This window comes from Chaetura pelagica, unplaced genomic scaffold, assembly GCF_000747805.2.
Source record: "Chaetura pelagica isolate M959 unplaced genomic scaffold, ChaPel_1.0 scaffold221, whole genome shotgun sequence".
NCBI lineage: Eukaryota > Metazoa > Chordata > Aves > Apodiformes > Apodidae > Chaetura > Chaetura pelagica.
In genome coordinates, this window is record NW_009952533.1 from 6210332 (window position 1) to 6231311 (window position 20980).

Here is a 20980-nt window from a genome sequence, read left to right on the forward strand (position 1 = left end):
CAGCAGGAAGGAGAGGAACCCCATCAGGACTTACCTAGGAGCTTTCTGAACCATTTTGGCTTCTTGTCCCATACAATAAAGAGGTAGTAGGCAGGAACTCCAGTCAAGGTTATTGCAAACCCAATCCCTGTGTTTACTGGGTCAGAGTAAAGTGACAGTGCAACCATGAAGAGACAGGTGAAGGAAAACAATGCTGGAATAAATAGAGGCACCTGAAACATAATCACGCAAAGAACCATTACTTTACATTGACCTTGTTAATAAATTACTATAGCACTTCATTTTCCATAAAACAGAAATTGGGTAAAACAAGGCAGTAAGGGGTATTTCTGGAGATATACAGGTATCTAGAACATGCACACAAAATGGCAGTGACTGCAGAAAACAAACTATGTGGAATGCTATGCAGTAAGGGCCACAGAAGTCTTTTAATTACATACTAAAACATTACACTGTTTTACATCTCTTAAAACGTAAGGGCTATAAATAAGTTACATTGCGAAAGCCCTTTCTCTAATTCTCCAGTAGATAAGTAAGCAGCACTAACTGCAGTAAAGATTTCCTCTTTGATAATTACCTATTAGAAAGCATTTTAAAACAGAACCAGGAGCTCAAGTCACCTTTTAAATCTATTAGGAAGGTATTGATTTTCTTCCCAAGGTAAAAATCAAAATCTAGCAGGAAGAGAACAAATTAAACACCAATTTGACTAACGATAAAGATATTTGATAGCATTATGCAACTGATAGCTACTGAAAAAGTGCTTTCTGACTGTAGGACTGATAGCATTATCAGTGTCACTGTTAAAAGTACAAAAAATAATAATATCAAATTAATTCTCTCAATTTTCAAGAACACCACTACAATCACGAAGTTAGTGCCTCACTGAAGGAAATGCCTACAGGCATGGCTTGTTCAGTGATGTTCCATGTAATGGAGAAATGGAGAATTCCTTGGAGATTATTCTCTTCCTTTCACACCTTGAAGCATTATTGTTCCTCTTTGTGCACTGTCAAAGCATTTTTTTTTTTAATCAAAGCAAAATAGGTTGTGCTGTTTGCCTTCTTATCTACAGATACACCCATAAGAATGCAGCAACCCCCATTCTTAGCTCTTCACAAAACAGGCTTCTTTGCAATATATAAATAGGGATAAATTCCTCCTTTTTTTTCATGATGGTCATTATCTTTCTGGATACACAATAGGACAACTTACTTTGCAAGAAGTTACTTAAAATAAGCAAGAAGAGTGGCAGAACCAACACCAAAACAGCTGCTGTTCAGTGGGCCAGCCTATTAGCATTTTCTTTCTGGTTTCACAATAACCATGTCTGCAAATCCATTGCAAGTCCCAAGTATCGTAATAATAACACTAACAATTCATTTGCACATCAAATTGGCATATCCGATATTGGGTAGGCAATGAAAGAAATGTTTAATATTAATGATTACGTGAATTCTGCTGGCAAAATTACTCAGGCTTTTATCAAAGGAGACATTAAAGAGAGGACTGGCTGGAAATCATGTTGACACATGTAACCCCAATATTTGCAGTCTGAGCCCTGTGTAACTACCCAGGACTGGAGGTATTTTCACCCAGCTTCAATGCTACAGACAGGCAAAACTGAGCAAGCACCTTCACTTTGGCACAGCAGTTTCAGTTGCTGGCCCCAGGCACCAGGGAACAGGCAAGAATTACCTTTCAGAAGGAAAGGCAGCTGGGGTAGTGCTGGGGAGCTAGCAGGAAAACACAAGGACTTCAGTGCAAAACACTATTTTCTATTAACTCTTTTATTCTTGAAAAAAAGGGTCAGCTTTCTACATCAGAAAATGCTCCTTTGCTGTCTGACTACACGGGGGGAGATAGGATTCATGGAAAACACGAGCAGAGGTTACCTTGAAAGGACGTGGCATATCAGGACGTTTATATCTGAGATAAATCAACCCAGCAACTACTAGTCCAATAAAAAGCCACCTGGCAAAACTGAGGAAATTCAGGAGGCTGTAGAGATCCCCGTTGAATAACATTATCATTGTGAGAGGATGCTGCAAAAGAAATTCAGAGCATAAGGGAGACTTAGTGGATTGTTTTCAATTGTTTTACAGCAGAGATGTCAATTTTTTCCATGGGGACAAGCAGCACAGCCTTTCACAGAGACATCCAAGGGTCACAGCCTTGGGGCCTGCTGTTGTCATGCAGTCAGGGGTGTGACCAATACTTGGGTGTCCCTTGAGATCACGTTCGATCAATATGCATCTGTCCCAGGTGGCCACCCATCATCAATATATATCCAACCCCCATGACCCAGACAAATACACAGGCACAAAGGCCACTGCATTATCAAAATGCTTGAGCATCCTGCGTACCGTTATCACAGGGCCTGACAAATAGATTAGCCCACAGCACTTTTACTCTGTTATCACTGATGCAAATTGTAAGAGCAGGTAAATTTTGGTCACATCTAGTCATATGATAACAGAGGTTTCTAGGTGTCTTGTGGGAAGTCTTCTAGTGCCCTCAGGCTGCACAAAGGGAACTCAGCAAAGAGAGCATGGGTAAGGGGCAGCCACACAACATGGGATGCCAGCTGGGCATACCAGGTTGCCACCAGCTTGTATTTGCAGCATGTCTTTCAGGCTTGCAGGGTGTAGACTTACTTCACATGAGAAACACAAACATTTCTAAGCAGAAAGAGGCATTTAGCTGTCACTCAGGCAGCTACTGAGCAGCAAGGAGAGGGGTCACTAGAACAAATACATTTCCTCATTAAGAAGTTGTTCTAAGATACGAGGCTTCTGTGAGGCAGGCAAAAGCTTCAGTATAAACTAGAGCATTGTGCCTTGGGTTAAGGTAGGCTACAGAGATCTATTTCAGTGTAATCTATGGACAGAAGCAGAGTATTTTTAGCATGGACCAACTCTGCAGGGTGGTCCACACTTCCCTCTTGAGACATCCTATGCCTACAAAGAGACAGTCCTTGCATTCAGGGATGGAAGAAGGAGTCATCTTTGCTGTAGCTCTTATTGTTCAGCCAGAGGGAAGATTCTGGCAGCAACAGTCTTGCCAGGTTTATAGCAAGGCAAGAGGGGAAATCAACTGCAGACGCAGTAAAACAGTGGGCTAAATCTTTATGTAAGAAAAACGATCTTGTATTACCATCTCTTTCTCTCTCTCTCTTTTTTTTTTTTTTTTTTAGGTGTAAACATGGATTTGAACCAGAAGGATCAATATTTCAAATACAGGTCTCTGGCTTCCAACATCTAATGACTTACAAAGGGCTCGGTTCTTTACACACAGATATTAAGCAAACTCCTTCTCTGTAAAGGTCAAAGGAAATTTTACCATTAAATTATATTGGGCAAGATTTCTTCTATATAGAGTGAGCCCCTAAAACTTAAAAAACTCAGTTATAAGCATGCTAATGCAAGAAAAGCCCATGGACAGTGAAGGAGAGATACCAAGAAAAAAAATAGGGTTACAATTGGATTGCATGATTTCTTGGAGTTCCTACACACACATCTGTCACATACCAGCACATACATATATAAACAGATTTCTTAATCCCTTAAATCCTAAAAGTTCTTCTTTTTTAATTTATCAAGACAAACACTGAACCTGCTAAATTTCTCAGTTTCTCCTTAGGAGCTCTTTCCTTTCTCAGAGTGTGTAGACTTCGGCAGGAGAAATAAGACAGGAAAATGCTAAAATGCAGACTAATGATGCAGAACATACCCTTCAATTGCTCTAGTTGCAATAAGGTAAGAAAAAAATTACAATCTCTGAAGTAAAGCCATCTTCAGATGAGAATCTGGCTTTTTCAAAGGAAATCGATGCACTGGCGTAACAGGACTAGACACAATAGCAGAAAACATCTTTCAGGAAAAAAATGATATATTAATACATTTTATGCATTTCATTCTACAGAAAACAGCCAATGCAATTTACCCCAAAGGAATTACTATTTCAGCCCAAAGAAATAAAAGGCAAAGGAAATGCTTATGTAAAATGCAATGTAAATTGCTAAAATTTTTCACCATAATCACATTGCCTAATTTTCAAAATTGTAATGCCTACAGTTGTATGCACACATGTAAAATTCAACACTTCAGCTGCCCCTTCAGAAGTGAGCTTATATAGGCATCTGTAGCACAAACTGCTTTCAATTCCAGCACAAGCATCTGATCTTGCTGGCGTGCACTTGTAGATGCACAGATGTCTTCTGCTATGGCTAGAAATCCCCCCAGGTGCAGAGGTCTGTCCAGATATAATAGAGTCAGTGGTGCCAAAAGAAGGGCTGAACAGCCATAGTTACAAGGACTGCAAATTAAGTGGAAATCTTCTTGGTGCTATGCAAACTGAAGTTTGAGGTCGGTATTTTGACATTTTTGCCCTAACATTTTACCACACAAATTAGTCTGCACTGCAAGCACAAGGCCAACATTCAGCTCTGCAGCTATTTTAGAAGTCAGTAATAAGATTTCCACTATAATACTGGTATTTTTCCTTAGACAATTCACAGACTACTGCCCAGACACACGTTCTCTCACTTTTTAATCACTGTTCAACTGCACTGCTGAGGGTTCCCCTTCCATTATCAGAGGGCATAACTGTTTGCATTTTTCGCTATAAGGTGGTATAATGAGCCTTTAGGCTGCTCCCAGATGCTGGTGTTTAGTTGCACGTTCAGTTAAATTAATCCCGTTTTTGTTTGTTTGTTTAACTGGAATTTGTTTCTCTGAAAGGCAAGTAGCTCATCACTAGCAGGTCCTTAGAAATAAAGGGCAGTAAGACATGAATAAGGCAGCAGCAACAGGCAGTCAAGTGCTACGGACAAGACAGCAAAGAGAAGACAGAATTGGAGCAACTCCTAAATCTCATTCCTCTCTTTACTGTCCTCTGCCCTGCCCAAAGCCCACAAACACATTAATAAATGAGACTCAAACAGTGCCCAAATTCTGCTTGAATCCTCCAGAGCAAGCCTGTAATATGAATTCTTGTGCAGGAACATTTGTTTGTATGATTTACCAAAACAATGACAGCTGGCAGAGGAGTGTGCTTGCGGACATGAATCATGGAGAGAATTTCCGGAAGGTGACCCTCGCGGGATGCAACGAAGAACATCCTGGTGGGAAATAAATGTGGACAGACTTTAAATGTGCTCATTACTGTGACTAGGCAAAGCCGCTCGTGAAAGTCACAGAGCACAGCAGCACTTCTTAGGCTTGTTTGAGGTATTCTGAATGAGAAGACTAGCAGGAGAAGCCCCTACACAGAAATCAAAGTCATCTTGGAACGTGCCCCATCCTTGCCTCACACAATGATCAATGGTTAGAATTAGTTAATGTTTTCCCTTCAATTTCCCTCCTTCACATGAAACAAAGCAACCATCAATTAAGTGCTGCACCCAGAGGGATCCATTTCCAGACCATTCAAAGGGTTTTAGCAATAAGATACTAAATTCAACAGGACAAAGTGAGGAAAACCCCACACTTGGTAAACATTGTAGTAATTTCTCATTTCCTGCTATCAGAATGAATCCTATTCTCCCTTTCCCTTGCTTCCTCAGTTTCAGTGTATATCCCATGCCCTTCACCCCCTGTAATATTAGTGATGCTCACCTGGAGACTGCAAAAATGCCACCATTCATAGATCCAAAGCAGGAGAGAGCAACAAATACTGGTACAGCCAAAGAAAAGCTTCCCATTAATCGTTCTGCAAAAGTCTGTTAGAGGATAGAGAAACAGAAAGTGATTTTTCATAAAATGTGACAGCAATTTCACTCTGTTAATGAATTTTTTCTATTATTGCTTGAATTATTATTAATGAATAAATATGCTAAGCTTTATTTACATGCCTTTTCTGCATCCTTCACTAAAAGTTGTGGGTTTTGTTACCTCTTAATTTGTGACACTAAGGCTACCACACATGAGGTCTCCCACCCTTACTCCTGGCTGCACATGGAAGATCTCCAGTTGAGGCAATGCTGTGGAGGAGGGAGCAGGCCCAGTTTACGCCAGTTTAGACCATTATGACTCCAATAAAGAAGACCCAGTCTGAATGGATCACAGTCTGATCTGCATACCTAATATTCATTTTCTATGACCTTTGTTTGACTTAGTTGATGCTACCCAGTGGTAGAGTCCATCCATGCATGTTTTATTGTTATAGGTTACCAGAAGAGCCTTAACTGGAGTTTTGGGCACCACAGGAGACATACACAATTTTTTCATCAGGTTTGCAAAATGTTTTGGTTTTAAATCTCCCATGAGCTACAGAATTTGGTAATTTTTTAAAAGCCACATCAATTGAAATAGCCACAGGCAGTGTCACTACTGGAAAACAAACAAAAATTTTTATTTCCTCATTGCAAGACAGATACCATAAATATAAAAATCAGTGTCATCACCACAATTCAGCAAGAATAATGAAAGCAGTATTTCCAAGCCAAGTTGCCTTGAAACTCCTTCCCAAATGAGCTCCAGTATTCACAGTAACCCCCTTCCTAAGGACACATGGTGCAGAGACAGCATTACTACTTCCTGCTACAAAATATAGTTTAGAGCTCCCATTTCCACAAATATCCATGTTTCCAGGTTCCCAGGAGTTCAGCCTACAGTTTAGCAAAGGATTTTTCAAGCATGTCTTTGCCTATGAAATTTAGGTCCTACTGACTTTGTTATAGCAAGTCAATAAATACAGTCTAACATTACATTCCAAATGCTATTGATGGCCTAAAGTGCAATCCCACTTATCAGTCAAAAATCAGACTAAATTCACTGGGATGTTAATACGTGGTGGAAAAGATGAGCCTCAGAAAAGCCTGATTGGATGTGTCCCCAGATTTTTTCCCCTGGAAATAAGAATATATAAACAAACACAACTGCAGCAGGGATATAAGTTGGTATTTTTCTCTGTAACTTACCACTGCTACAGCTTTTGAAAGCAGCAATTCCCCAGCACTGATTGTAGTGAAATAAGCCACGTTTGTTAACACATAGCCAACTGTGACGATAATCATTGAAATGCATATTGCGAGGGGTATGTTTCTGAAATACACAAGGTAGCTCATTATTTTGCAATCTGGTTGTTCTTCCCTCAACATGAAACAAATAACATGAGAAGAAGCCACTAATGATGGTGAATGCACATTTGGTGGTCCCCAAATATAATAATTAGAAACTACCAACAAAAAAGAACACATCTAAACAAAACCATCCAGACAAAGCAAATAGGTTTATAATGAAGATGTGAGAAACCATTTGAGAAAGGAGCCCTTTGGGAATGCCAAGAGGTTCGGCTCCTAATGCTCACCATACAAGAAGCACAACCCATTTGACCTGCCTGCCAATGTTGGCTTCCAAGGTGAGCCCAACAGGGAGGCAGCAGGTCTCAGTGCTTGAACCAGCAGCAAGGTAGATGACAGATGCAGGTGATTCAGCTCTCTGTCTATCAGAACAGCAGTCACAGTGGCATCTCCAACATACCTACTGGCACTCAATGACTGCCCACCTGGAGGTGTTTCAATATTTTCCCCTTAATGCCAAATCCTCTAGCATGTGAAATTCTTCCCTCTTCTCTGTTCAGGTCTTCCCCTGCACACCTTACCCTATCCCAGTTATCTCACTTGCTATTCTGGGATACATGAGGGCAGAGCATGACACAGAAATAGGTAGAGCACCAATGTGTACTGTTAGCACAGCATAAATAGTACTGAACAGTACAAAACCCCTGACACCTTCGCTAAAAGACAGAACAATAATACATAAATAAATAATAATGCTGGACTTTTATATAGCATGTCCTCTCAGTCAGCAAAGCAAGAAAGCAGAATTATTTTTACTTTCAAGAAGAGGAACAGAGGTACAGTGAATTTGTCGGAAGCCACACTACAGGCAAACACTGGAGTTAGGAACAAAAACTAGATGCTTCAAGCATTGCTCTAATCTCTTTCCACTTAATATCACTGCTTGATGCAATTTATATCTGCATCACACCAAGAGGAGACTCAGATCTGAAACCAATGTTTGGTCCTTTAACTCCAAGGCAGAGAGTTGCTGATGGAAAGATTCAGTATGTGCTTTCCCTCTAAGGAGAGGTGAGCTCCTGCTTCATGGCCTGTTGCCTCCCGCTGTCAGTATTAAGATTTCTTCTAAAGAGATGCAAAGGTTGCCACATTTAGAGAACTTTGTTGTGAAGGTCACCTCATCAGGTGGGAGAAAGGGTAGACAGAATGAGGAATTCTGGTGTCTCAGAAGAGACCACAAGCAAATTCCTAAAGGACTATTGCAATTACCTCAAAGGAAAAGATATTTTTGAAATTCAACACCAAGATTCATCATTTTCTGTTTTTTTACTCCAAGAAAAACAGCTGGGTCAGAATTTGGGGATCGTCTTCACTACCAGTCCCTATTTTTCAAAGAAATCCTTGACATAGCTATGCCTGTACAGCTCTGAGAAGAAGCTTTAAACTGAAACTACTTAAATAAAGCAGGACAGTTTCACTGTTGTTGCACATCTCGCCCACCTTAGAAATCATGTTCTCAAATACCATCATTAACACAGACACAGGGGTACGTAAGGAGGTCAAACTGTGTTGCAGCATCAGATCTGGGTAGACATGGTGGTACTTGAGTAAGTCCCTGCTCCCTGATGCACACAGTCTCAGGTAAGAAAGCAGGAAGGACGAGAGTCACCCAGCTTCTAGCATATGTGCTTGTTGATGGAGAAGGCAATGGCAAGAACCAGAGGAAATAGCACAGGCCACCAGGGCTGCATTGCTGGAAAAACCCAGTGTTACTGAGTCAGGAAATACTGCAGTGTTGATAATATGTCTGTGCAAAAAGTGGTTTTGTAAGTCAGTTACCAGGTATTTTAAAAGCAGGTTGGTTAAGCTTCTTACCTGACCTGGGTGTAAAATCAATTCAACCCTCTTAGCATCTGATTCAAGGCAGGGATAACTGGTTTCAAAGCCTCTCAGAACAGAGATTTTAATTATATGTTCTACATCAGATAAATGCTTCCACCACCAAGCTATTGGATAAATCAGCACTTACTCCAATCATAGAAAAATGTTTCCAGCCACAGATAGTAAATTTGTGCTATTTTCACAAATACCGTTTGAATGACTGAAACCACAAACTTCACAAACTAACTTCGTCCATTCTAACTCCTACTAAACACCTCCTTGCTGTATACACTTCTCATTTAAATCCCAGTCTAATTTCCTGTAAAACAAAATGACAGTTCAAAACTAAGGGGGAAAAATATCAAGTTCTAAACATGAGTGTTTTCTTAGCACCAAGAAGCAGTCAGCAAGCCTGCAGATCATAACTCATGCCTGGACCAGCACAAGGGATGCTGTCAGCTCTAAGCTCCCGAGTACTCATCTTCCAAAGGTAGTGGAAGCTCAGGTTGCTGCTTCTTTTGTCTCCTGTACACACCCCCTTCAAGTGCTTCTTAATAGGTACTGCTTTTGTTGACAGGTTTTGACAAAAATGAAAGCCTCGTTTCAAGATTTCAGGGGTGAGTAATACGGTATGGGTAATTTCTCACTGGCATCTTAGTTCAGATTCACACTTAGTCCTTGAATCATCTGAAAGTGCTGACAGACAAGTACAAACCACACGTAAAACCACCACGTGAGAACTTTAATCATGCCTTTTCTATCCATCCAATTTAAAAGGTGGTTCTCGAGTTGCAACAGGACACTATTATCAAATTCTTTGCTATGAACTTCAGTCACTGCATTGGAATGCCATTAGCATTAAAGATTACCTCCTTTCCATGGAGGATCAACATTCCAGTTTTCTTGTATTTTAGATACTCTCCTAGACTTCCAAATCTTCTCTCCAAAACAGGGAAAATAATATCTAAGTTCTAATCTCTGTTAAATTGCCTCTATCGATGCAGGTTTCAGCTTTTCACTTCTGTATCCTATGAATCCCACACAACCCAGGGTGCTAGCACGCCAATAAGCCGTGTTTCTGATGTAATGCAAATTCACATCTGCCACACAGCTAGCTAAGAGTTTTAAATTAGATGGAGTCAGAAAATTCAAGGATTCATGTTTCTCTTTCAGACTTTGATTCACTGAAGTTAAAAATTTTGATAGGAAACTTGACCATTTCAGTATGACATTTCTTAGGAAAAAAAATAATAATCTTAGAAGCAAGACAGAAATCCTGTCCAACTGGTAAAGACCTCAGGATGGCCAATGGCTTAAAAACCATAGCATGGTGTGTGCTCAGATACAAGATTTTATTTACTTAAAGCAGTCCCCAGACTTGAATTTGCATTGAAGGGGCCTCTGGTTACTGTAGGGAGGTGCTTTCCTTTTGCATTTCATTTCAGAGTAAAATCTCAAGAGACTTCAAAATCAAGAAAAAATATTTTCAAATCAGCTGTTTTTCTGAGTAGACTTTCTAGATGCTGACATTAGCCCCAAACCTATACAGTGAATTGCAAGTGTCTTGTGTGCAACTGCCAAGATGATGTACAGGCAGGATGTTCCTCTGGTAGATAGGGAAGCCACTACCAGCAAAGTCTTTTGCAATATTAATCTCTTCTCCAAGAACTCAGAAAAAAAAAAAACAACACAGTATCAAAAAGAGAAACAAGATAAAAAATCGGAGGCAACCTGAATCCAGAAAGCATTGACAATATAATTTTAAAGTTTTATAAAATCAGATGAGAAACAGCTGGGGTAGCTTCTAAGCATCTGCATGTTGATGAAAACTGAATTGAATATCCACACATTTTATGATTTACTTATCCCTAGCTACTACTGAAAGGCCAACCTCCCCCTTCTGCCCTAGCCACAAAGCAACTGTAATGCAGAATCACAACAGCTTAAAAGAAGAACACATCTACCTTGTGCTTCCCAGAAAAAAAATCACTGAGGAATCTACCATCCCAGACAAATTCAGCATTAGTAATACAGCTAGTCCATCCTGTCGCTGTACAGGGCTGAAAGGCAGTGCCCAGCTATGCTGCCTATGGCTTGGAAGCAAATTTCTTCCTTCTAAAGCCTATAAAAGGCCCCGGAGGCAGAACACAGAGTTCAGTTAATCAGGATATCCACTGGGTTTTGGATTTGACCTTTTGTCTTGAATCATAGATCTTCTGATAATCTGCTCTGGTACTGCACTACCTCCTACTAATATTTTGAGAGAAAAAAACACAAAGCAGACTGAGAAGGAGAAGGGGTAAAAATAAAAATAAAAAATAGAGGAAAGAAAAAGAAAGCCAGAGTGAGAACCTGGGGATAAGAACAATAATATCAATAAATCAGCCGAGGAACATTCCCAGTAGTCTACAGCTCATATTCCAGCTTAATGACAACTTTTATAAGAACAAACAGTGAGTGCTAAGAGCTGTGACCACTGCAGGCTGTTCCTTCTATCAAAGTCAGGCACACAGTCAAACATGTCCCACCGAGTCAGCTGAGTTCATAAGAATGAAGAACATTGTCACCACATTTAGAGGTTTAGAGGCCTTACCAAAATCATTTCCATTTCAAACCCAGGCTTTACAAATGCAGGACCCAGACAATATGAGGTAAACCACATATTTCCTGTGCTATAGAAATTTCGAAAGATACTTTACACCACATTTAAATTTAAAAAAAGAAAAGAGAGAGAGAGAGACAGGAAAATTCCTAATGCTTTCCTGGCAATGATTTGCTTGTTTTTTGTGAGCATAAGCCTGTATATACTATATTTACTAAATTAGGTGACAATTTATCACCACAGGAATTTCAAGATCCTTTTCAAAAGTCCCCTTGTACAATAATTTACTCACCATTTGCAATCTGTTAAGCAACTTCGCAAATTAACTGTTCCCAAATTTCGGCACTCTTAAAAAACAATCTAATCATCCATTGCACCACCCACAGGGCACTTCCTTCAGAAGTAGTCTCAAGTGCAAATTCATCCAAATAACATGACACTGGAAAAAATAACCAAATACAATGCAGGAAGCAGCAAAGGAGGCCTGGTAAGTTTTCCCAGGACTTCCGTGCAAGCCCAGACTTCGCTTAGTAAGTACCATATTCCAGAGCCTGACCTCTATCTCTTACCATTCCCAGGTAGTCATTATGTAAAACTGTGGCAAACTCAAACCTTGTAGAGCAAATCAGCATGTTCTGATACAAACGTACTTATTTCTGATGCATCTTTTTCATGTGAAAAGCAGCTTATGAGACAAGCCCACTACACTGAATGAATAAAATGGTTCTCACCCTGTTAACGTGTGAAAAAATTACAATTCTACCCATCCATTAGAAGAAAAGGGAGGTGCAAAACTTAAAAGGAGGCCACCTCCTAGGACAAAGTCAAAGCTAGGAACAGAGAGGAAAAAGGGGTGGGAATGATCACAGCATCTCTCAAATCCACACATTTGTAAATGCTAATACAGGTCTCAGTAAGCTATTATTATTTTAATGGATCAGTGTCCCCGTGGAGAAAAGGGATGACCCCTCAGGGGTCAGTACTGGGATCAGTGCTGTTTAATATCTTTGTTGGAGAGAGGGACAATGTTATTGAGGGTATCCTCAGCAAGTTTCCTGACAAGACACTATTAAATTATGTGACTTCTCTTCATCTTCTTCTGATTGTGATTTTCGAGGGGCGAAAGGAAATGAACAAAGGAAAGACCAGTTATTAAGCTGTGCTCTCATTTCCACCACCACATGCTCCATGAATGCCACTGCTGGAGCAAGGGTTAAAAAATTTCCTTCTCCATTTTGGTGTATTGGTTCTGCACCTCTGACATCTGCAGAAATACAACAGCACGATGCTGATGTAAGAGAGCGAAGAACTGGGCTGCCATCTGCATTTAAAAACCTTCTTGCTTTCTTTCACCTAGTAAGAGAAGAAAAGAGCTTCTGCTGTGCTTAATTACCTGCTTTCTTCCTGGTGTTCAACTTCACTAGTTTGGATTATAACTGTTTACAGTTCATAAAAGGGGTCTTCTATGACCAACTGATTTTAAAGGGTCAAAGCGAGTTATAAGTGTCCTGGGAAGGGCAGTAGATGTTATTAATTTCTCAGATGTTTTCAATACCCTTTCCAGCAGGCTTTCATAAAAAGTGAATTAGCATAAACATTCTCTTGACTAAAAATTAAGACTTAGAAAGGTACCAATTGCCCAGGGTAACACTGTTCTCCATTACCATATCCTTATAGGCAAACCCTCCCAGTTGAAGTCCTGAGCAGAAGTAAATCTGCCAACAGCCTTGGAAAGACTCAAGGATAACTGCAGTGCTTGCAAGGCCGTTTGCTTTGTTTTAATAGATACTTGAACCTGTCTGCAGTCACACCATGTACCCAGTGAGGTTGGCAAGCCAGATCTCACCAACATGTCATATTCATTTATGTCGCGGCCCAAACTCTAACTTCTCAAGGCAATGATCTCTATGAAACACCTCTTTTTGAGGAGCAGAGTAGATTCCTCTGAAATTGACTACCACTTAGAGAGACCTCTCGCCTTCATGCAGGATCCTCACCTTTTTGCACGGAGCAGATAGCATTCCTGGCATTCCAAAAGAAAACTAAGCCCAGACAGCAGGTACTAAAGGTGACAGCTAAATCCACAAAGAACTTTTGAGGTTACAACACTAAATATTAATCACATTGTCTCTGCTTAGCCATGACTATTTCTTGTATGACAAAGTCATGAGCACTGTTAGGAGTTAGAAAGTGAGCACAAAAGGCAGTACACACAGTGCTGAAATGGTATGAAATGCCAGTAAAATGGAAGCTTAATTTTAAAAATATCTCTTTAAAAAAATACATGGACTTGAAACATAAGACATAACTCATCCCTTGTGACTTCTCAGTCAACTCTTTGATAAGCTATTTCCGTATGTCCATTGAGTGCCACTATCCAACATCTTCACATGACCTCATTTGCAAACTTATTGAACAAAGTTTACGAGTGTTTCCAAAAGACGTATGAATAAACAGACTTGGCTTTTATTCTGCACTGTAACTTGGTCCCAAATCACACCTCTCCTGAGGACCTAAATGTCCCAAGGATCTAAGCTGGCTTTTCTTTCCTATTGTAACACTGAGGCGTAGCCACCCCTGCAGAGAGCTTGCCCTGGAAACTCAGGCATTCTTGTCCCCCTGGATGCTGGGAGATTTAACTGAAGGAAAGTCAGGTGCCTGGAAATGTGGCTAGCAGCTGGGAAGGATCTCTAGCAAGGGATCTGCACTTCACATTTTAGAACTTAAAATGACAGTGAAGTTGCTTGGATGAAGATGCTCGTTTATCGAGGGCATCGCAATTAAGGTGTGGTTATTAAAACAGTGTAATTAAAACAGTGACTGGCAGTTTCTTGCACAAAAGCTTGCCTTTCAAAAAGCAGCATAGTCTAAATTCAGAGGATTCAAACAGAAATAAATTATGACTCCCAGGTTTAATTAATTACTTCCAGGCTTTTACCTAACACCAGCATTTTGACATAGTCTCTTTATTTTATTTGTGGGAAACTTTCATGTACTCTAGGAAGTTTGTGACCTTTTCCACCACAGACGAAAACCTCAGATTTTACTTTTATTACCCTGCTCAGTTGGGAGATGAAGGGAGCACCTCTGCTCTTTCACAAGCTCCAGCATTTTATTTCCTTCCAAGGCCTAGTTGTTGGAATTGCTTACAGAGAAGCAATAGTAAATCACAGTGTTTGCTTGGAGGCAAGGAAGCTATAACCACAAACCTGATAGGGGGTTGTAAAAGCAAAACACCTGCCTACACCAAGCTGATGTATGGAAATGAAGGGGAAGGGGGCAAAGGTGTGATTCAAAGCACTTCCTCCAAGCTGCCTTATCTGCCATGGGATTGCAGGTCTGACTTCCTCTGAACAGCTCCACACAGACACATAACTCACTGCCACAGTTAAATGTAAAAAGAAGGATGTGATGTAATACTGTATTAAAACTAGTCTTATTTATTACAGGAGATCCTCCTGGAAAATTGTAATTATTAATTCCCTGATCACCTGATTTATAAACAGGGTATGTTTTCCCCAGGCAGAGTCACTTTCTGTAGGAAAAACAGTCTCCTTAAGTTCCCTGCAGACTTACAAGCAGGCAAAGCTGCTGCCCTGCACAGCCACTTTCCCACGAAGCACAAAGGCAGCAGTTGGCAGACCTCTGGCAGTAGCTGGGGGAATATCTAGCAGCATAAACAAGGGAACCTGAGTTGGGAAATGAACGGATCCACCCTCAGAGCTGGGAAACCTAAGCCAGCAAACAGCAAATACCAGCTAACCATAAACATCATGGCCAGGGAAAGAACATCAGATTTTGGACCTCATTCAGGTGCTTAATTCAGGATATTTTAACCAATCCTACTGTTCTGGACTAAAATCTCAAAAAAAAATTATAAAATATTAGAATCTGTTGTTATTTGATCAGAACAGCAGTTCCTAATCTGTCAGTCCCTGTGCTCTGAGAGCAGGCTTTACTGTGATCTCAGTGCCAGTTTCTTGCCCTATTTCAGCCTCTAGGTTTATGTCTCCAGGTTGCTGTTGTGTGGCTTGCGCGAAATCACAGAATCGTTCTGGTTGGAATAGACCTTTCAGATCATCAAGTACAATCATTAAGCATTACAGTGGTTATGGAAGGAATCCCACTAAAAACCATGCTGCCTGTCACAGCAGCCCTCCCACACTGCTGCAGGGACCTTTTCCATACTGCTGCCGAGAGCCCTGTGCTGGCAGCAGGGCTGGGGTAGAAGCGGAGCCCTGACTTGATCTGTATTTCCGTTGTCTACAGTGAGGTTTGTATGTATCTGATTTATGGCACAGCAAATGGCAAAGTGACACTTTGAGTAACATGAGGGAGCAGGCGGATGGGGCTGCTATCATTCCCAAAATGAGCCGCTCAAGTTCAGAGCCTGGGAACAAGCAACCTGAATACAAAGCACCTCACTCAGCTCCAGCAGAGGGTACAGGAGGGAATGACGTCTGCTCGGCACTGCAGCTGAACTTCTTAGGAAGGATCAGTGGTAGCATGTTAATGACTCCTTGTGGTAACGAGAGAAGACAAATGCTTAGGTGCAAAGAGGGATGAAGGAAAGGGCCCATATTGCTGTGTGTGCGTAAAAGGAGCCAGATTTTTCATACTTGTTAAATTCCTTGACATTTAATTTGGAGCGGGAGAGTTTCCACAATGCCAAGGGTCATAAAGGAACAATTTGCTGTTGTATGTTACCATTGATATTCTGGCATGAATGAAACTCACACTATTCGGTGATGAAAGGAGCAGCTACTTTTAATAAGGAGCACCATGGAAACTGAAATATCAGTTATCAAGGAAGATGCTTCTTCTGAAGGAATTCAAAATGAGAAAAATGGAAACTGTAGGTACCTTGAAACATTAGCATTTTAGAAGGTATTAAAGGGTTTAAATGAAATTTAAAGATATCTTAACAATACCGCTCTGCCATGATGGGGATCTTTGGCAGATAAAGGGTTTTCTCTGCCAAAAGAAAGGTAATGAGACTTTTCCTAAGGACAGCCTAGCAGAATGGCTTCAAACAGCCCATATAGTATTTTGAAATAAATCTGTAAGAAATTACTGAATTCTGACACAGAAATAAAATCTAGAAAATTCCAAGAGTGAGCTGAAAGATGCCTTTGCAGCATGCAGTAACTGGAGGCACTTGACTGGAGTTCAAGTGGGAATATCAGCTTTTTCTATTATTACCTTGAGTGCTTTGAGAAATACCAGTAAGCTGAAATCCCCTCTTGCTAAAACTTCATAATACTTGAACTATAATCATGCGTATAGGATTTTTTTTTTTTAAAGAAGTGATGAAGTGATGCCATGAAGATAAATACACAAAGTTTCCAAAATCACCGGTAAGGCTGAATTTCCATTTTTCTGTGTCCAAGCTGAGACATCTTAAACATAATCCTTAAAGATTCAGTACTGAAACCTTTCTGCAAATCAAGTTCCTTACAGTTTGGACAGTGACATGAAATAGCCAGCATTCTTAATATTTTTCAATTATCTTGGACAGCATGGGCACTGAGACTTAGGATTTTAAATCTGACTCCTTTTTGCAATTGCACACTGTTCAGTGAACCCTCTGTCAATTATCTGCTACTCTTCTATGCTAGAATCTTAACATCAAAGTGAAAACGATGGTTTATACAGAACTTACTGCTTTGTATCTCATTCTGACTCAAAATTAACCTGTCCAAAACCAGGTACTGGGGCTGTCAAAAAGCCCCACATCCTCTATTCCATAACACACTGTCCAGTACCAGCCTAACATCTGCACCTGAAAGCAAGCCTAGAGAAAACACCAGCTCTGTGGAACAAGACAAATTTATGTGTTAGTTTAGCACAAGTGCATGCAAGGCTTGTTGCAGTAACCAAAATAAGCACAGAGCAAATGGCAGGATTCGGGCCACTGTAGGGGAAATTATTTTCATAGGAGGAGAGAAAATACGTGATTCATTACACCCCAGGGCATAACGTTCCTTTAGGACAGCATCCTGACTGTGACGATGGTCCACACCATCCATACCAGGTGGCCCAAAGTGGGGACCTACTTGTGTCTGGAATAGCCTGCAACTGGGAAAAAGACTCTCCTCACGGCCTTCATAAGCACCAAGCAAGAATCTTAAAGTGATTCTGCTCATTGTTCATATTAATAAAAACATTTTGTCCTTAAACCCACAAGAAGCTCCTCATCTAATGACGTTTTGCTCAAGGAGAAGGAATTTCATAATTTTAATGTAAAAATCTTTACTTTTATCTGGTTTCACTTAGCAGCTGTGGGTTTTTTCCTTTAATAGCCAAATATGAAAAATAGAAATGACTGTCATTTCTTCACTGTAGGATGAATCTAATTCCTTTTTTCTCTAAAATAACCCCACGCAGGAGTTAAACCTGTTGTCATACTAGATTGCTCCTATTTCACTTTTTTTCATGATCTGTGGAGGAGGTCTCTCTATTTCTGCTTATTTTCAGATTATGATACCAAAATTACTCTTCTAAAGGATACTTCATTCCATCATACTCCAAAAAAATTAAATACTGTTATTATATAGTCCTTTTTTTTCTTCAATGAACAAAATATAATGACAAGGTGAAGATGCAAATAACAGTACTTGCTCAACAACAAGTGTTACTAGTGAATGAGATTTGACATAATAGACCACAGCAGTGCAACTTGTAAAATGCAGATTATTCACTTCATAGCTCCTCTGGAGCCATTAGAACTTTATATAAATCCTTTTAGTTTACAGTTCATGGACATAGGCTGTACTGCAATTTAAATGATTGAAAACCCTTACGGGTTGTTAGTCAACAATATTATTTTCTTAAGTAAAATATCACTGTCACTGAGCATTTAAAATTCCAACATACTCACAGTCAAATATCAAAGTACAGGCTACACTGTAAGTGACCCACTTCCAGAACATCAATACACCCACAAACACACACACAAAGCAGCTACTATGTAGGGAAGGGGATGTGCAGGGGAATAGGAAGCTGAGCAGTCACTGGGTAAGAAGAACCTGAAGCCTTCAATGATGAGAATTCTGTGATCACACAGAAAGGGATATGCTCACCTACAGGAAAGATGCACAAAGCCAAATTACCTTGTTTTGATACCACTATTACATACCTTAAATGTAAATCAGCAAATTCACTACTTACTAAAGATGAATAATCAAGTAAGACAACCCAATTGAATGTCTCATCCAAAAAGACAGTGGAAAGGTTGAATATATTGTTCTGTGGGCTGAACCAAGTGGAATGTATTGATGATATTTTGACCATGCCGTTCTAAAGAATAAGTAATCTTGATGACTTGGCACATGTTAGTAACTGTGCAGTTATAAAACACCAATCTGAGGCACATGAGTACAGTAAAGAACATGCTACCCTTTTAATTTTAGTAGTCCATTCCTTTATTTGTATTTTATTCTCCCACTTTCTATTTTACTCCAGGAAAACAAAACAAAACAAACAAACAAACAAAAAAAAAGCTCTCTCACATTCTCTGTCAGTTAGCTGCCAGCATAAGCCTACAGAAGTTTTAGATGGTGCCCTAGTAAAAGGTTACTGTTAATAGCATGCAAGACCTGAGACTCCCCTTTGTCTATATGCAAGACATAACCTACACTGGCAGTACTCATGAGCAAAGACTTATCTACACTTACACCATTTCATAAGGAATGCACTGGCTTCTGCTGGGTTTTATGGGAGACTTGAGTGCTGCTTGAGACCCAGATTTAAATCTCAGACTGAAACATGAAGGTTAGTTCTCAGAATCACCTCCCCCGCAGCTAATGCTGTTGGTAAATACGGAAATAGAGGCACCAGCATCAGAGGAAATCAGGCTCCTGGGAGAAGGGGAAACCTGGGAGAGGTTGGCCTGCACTGCAGAGCAGCATCAACACCAAAAGGTTGCATCAACACCAAAAAGTTGCATAAACCACACTTGCTTTCTTTCACAAAGAGCATGAAAGCCCTATGGGGGCCAAGGCAATCAATGTGGAGGCCAAGGGGGAGCAGCAGTGACTGTGCTGTTTATCAAATGCAGGCTCTGAACCACATCACCTGGACACACACTTCATCACCTTAGCCAACTGTTGGCTCAAAGCACAGTCTGACAGTGTGTATCAGCCATCAGAGGTTTCCGGCATGGCACTAGCATAGAGGTCATACATCATCCTGAAATTAAAAACTGCCTCTCAATCCACTCATTCTTACACAGACAAAACATTTGTTGATTTGGCAGGGTATGTTTGGCACGAAGGACTCAGTGCCACAGCTGATGTTGTCAGCCTATAGACAAAGCTTTAGTTCATCCCTACTTGGACAATTTTTATTTCTACCATATCTGGTTATAATTGATCTGGTGACTTTACTCACTCTTCTACCTACCATAAATGTATTGCTGTCTCACTTCTTTTCCAGTAACTTCAGTCAGACCACCTGTTTATGAGATGCAGAAAAGGGATGAAAATGTCTAATGAGAGGCTGGGACCTTCACTGCAGCCAAGAGAAGAGCAAGCTTAGCCCTGAGAGACCCATGAGCTCTCCAGTAAAATACAGTGTGTTTTATAGCTCTGGACCTTTAGCAGTACATCAGTCTTGCAAGAGAATTTTATTCCTGCAATGAATATTCTGCTGAGCAGCTCAGAGTTCCCATAAAGTGGATACTGTCATCCTCTGTACAGGAACTGCTATGTCTCTGTGTGCAAGAAAAATAGATGTTCAAATAGTCTTGTACGTATTTCAGGTGGTGAAAATACAAGGCAGGGCAGTGGAAACTTGGAAGGCTACATTGTTTTGTTGTTCCTTTACATTGGGCTGCTGGTAAAAGGATTAGGATTTTGCCAGCTACCTGGGGAGACTGTAAATAAACGTTTGTTTTACTTCCTTAGCAGGGCTGATTCATAGTAACGATGATTCACCTATACAAACAAGAAAAGGGGAAGAAAAAAAAAATAGGCAAGCACACCTTGCATTTGGCAGCCTGTGACACCAACAAGAAGCAAACCGAGCCCGGGGCAGGCTCTGGAGAGGAGGAAATAATTTCCTCTTAATATGTAATCTAAGTCTTTATCACAACGTTATGCCTCAGAGTCACCAAAGCTCCATGAAAATCAGAGCCAGAGGTGCTGCAAAACTCTCAGCAGCAGCCAGCCAGCTGCCACAAACCTGCTGGGCACCCTGCTGGAGAGGAGAAGGGAGGGCAGGAAGCTCCAGTTGGATTCCCTGAACTTTTGTTTCCTCAAAAGAAATGCCACAGCCTTGGAAGAGAATGAGAAACCTGGTTGAGAGTTTGTCTCTTCAGTGTCCACTTCTGTGTAGATGTTTGCCTCTTTAGTGGATGCTCCAGGCAATAACTTCACCTGTGCCCAGTCACAACACCTTACATCATCAGCATTATATTGACAAAAGCAGCCACTTGTAAAAATAAAAATGTTGGAATATCCTCATGCCCTGCA

At 40.5% G+C, this 20980-nt stretch overlaps 1 protein-coding gene across 1 annotated transcript in view; it reads right to left on the reverse strand.

The window, feature by feature from the left end:
- SLC7A11 (solute carrier family 7 (anionic amino acid transporter light chain, xc- system), member 11) overlaps positions 1–20980 on the reverse strand; it is a 58525-nt gene that overhangs the window by 4928 nt on the left and 32617 nt on the right. The window contains exons 7-11 of the mRNA XM_010008919.1: positions 6923–7046; positions 5619–5722; positions 5026–5122; positions 1896–2045; positions 35–212 (exon numbers count right to left, since the gene is read on the reverse strand). Coding sequence (XP_010007221.1) covers positions 35–212; positions 1896–2045; positions 5026–5122; positions 5619–5722; positions 6923–7046 — 653 coding nt within the window. The remainder of the gene's footprint in view (positions 1–34; positions 213–1895; positions 2046–5025; positions 5123–5618; positions 5723–6922; positions 7047–20980) is intronic.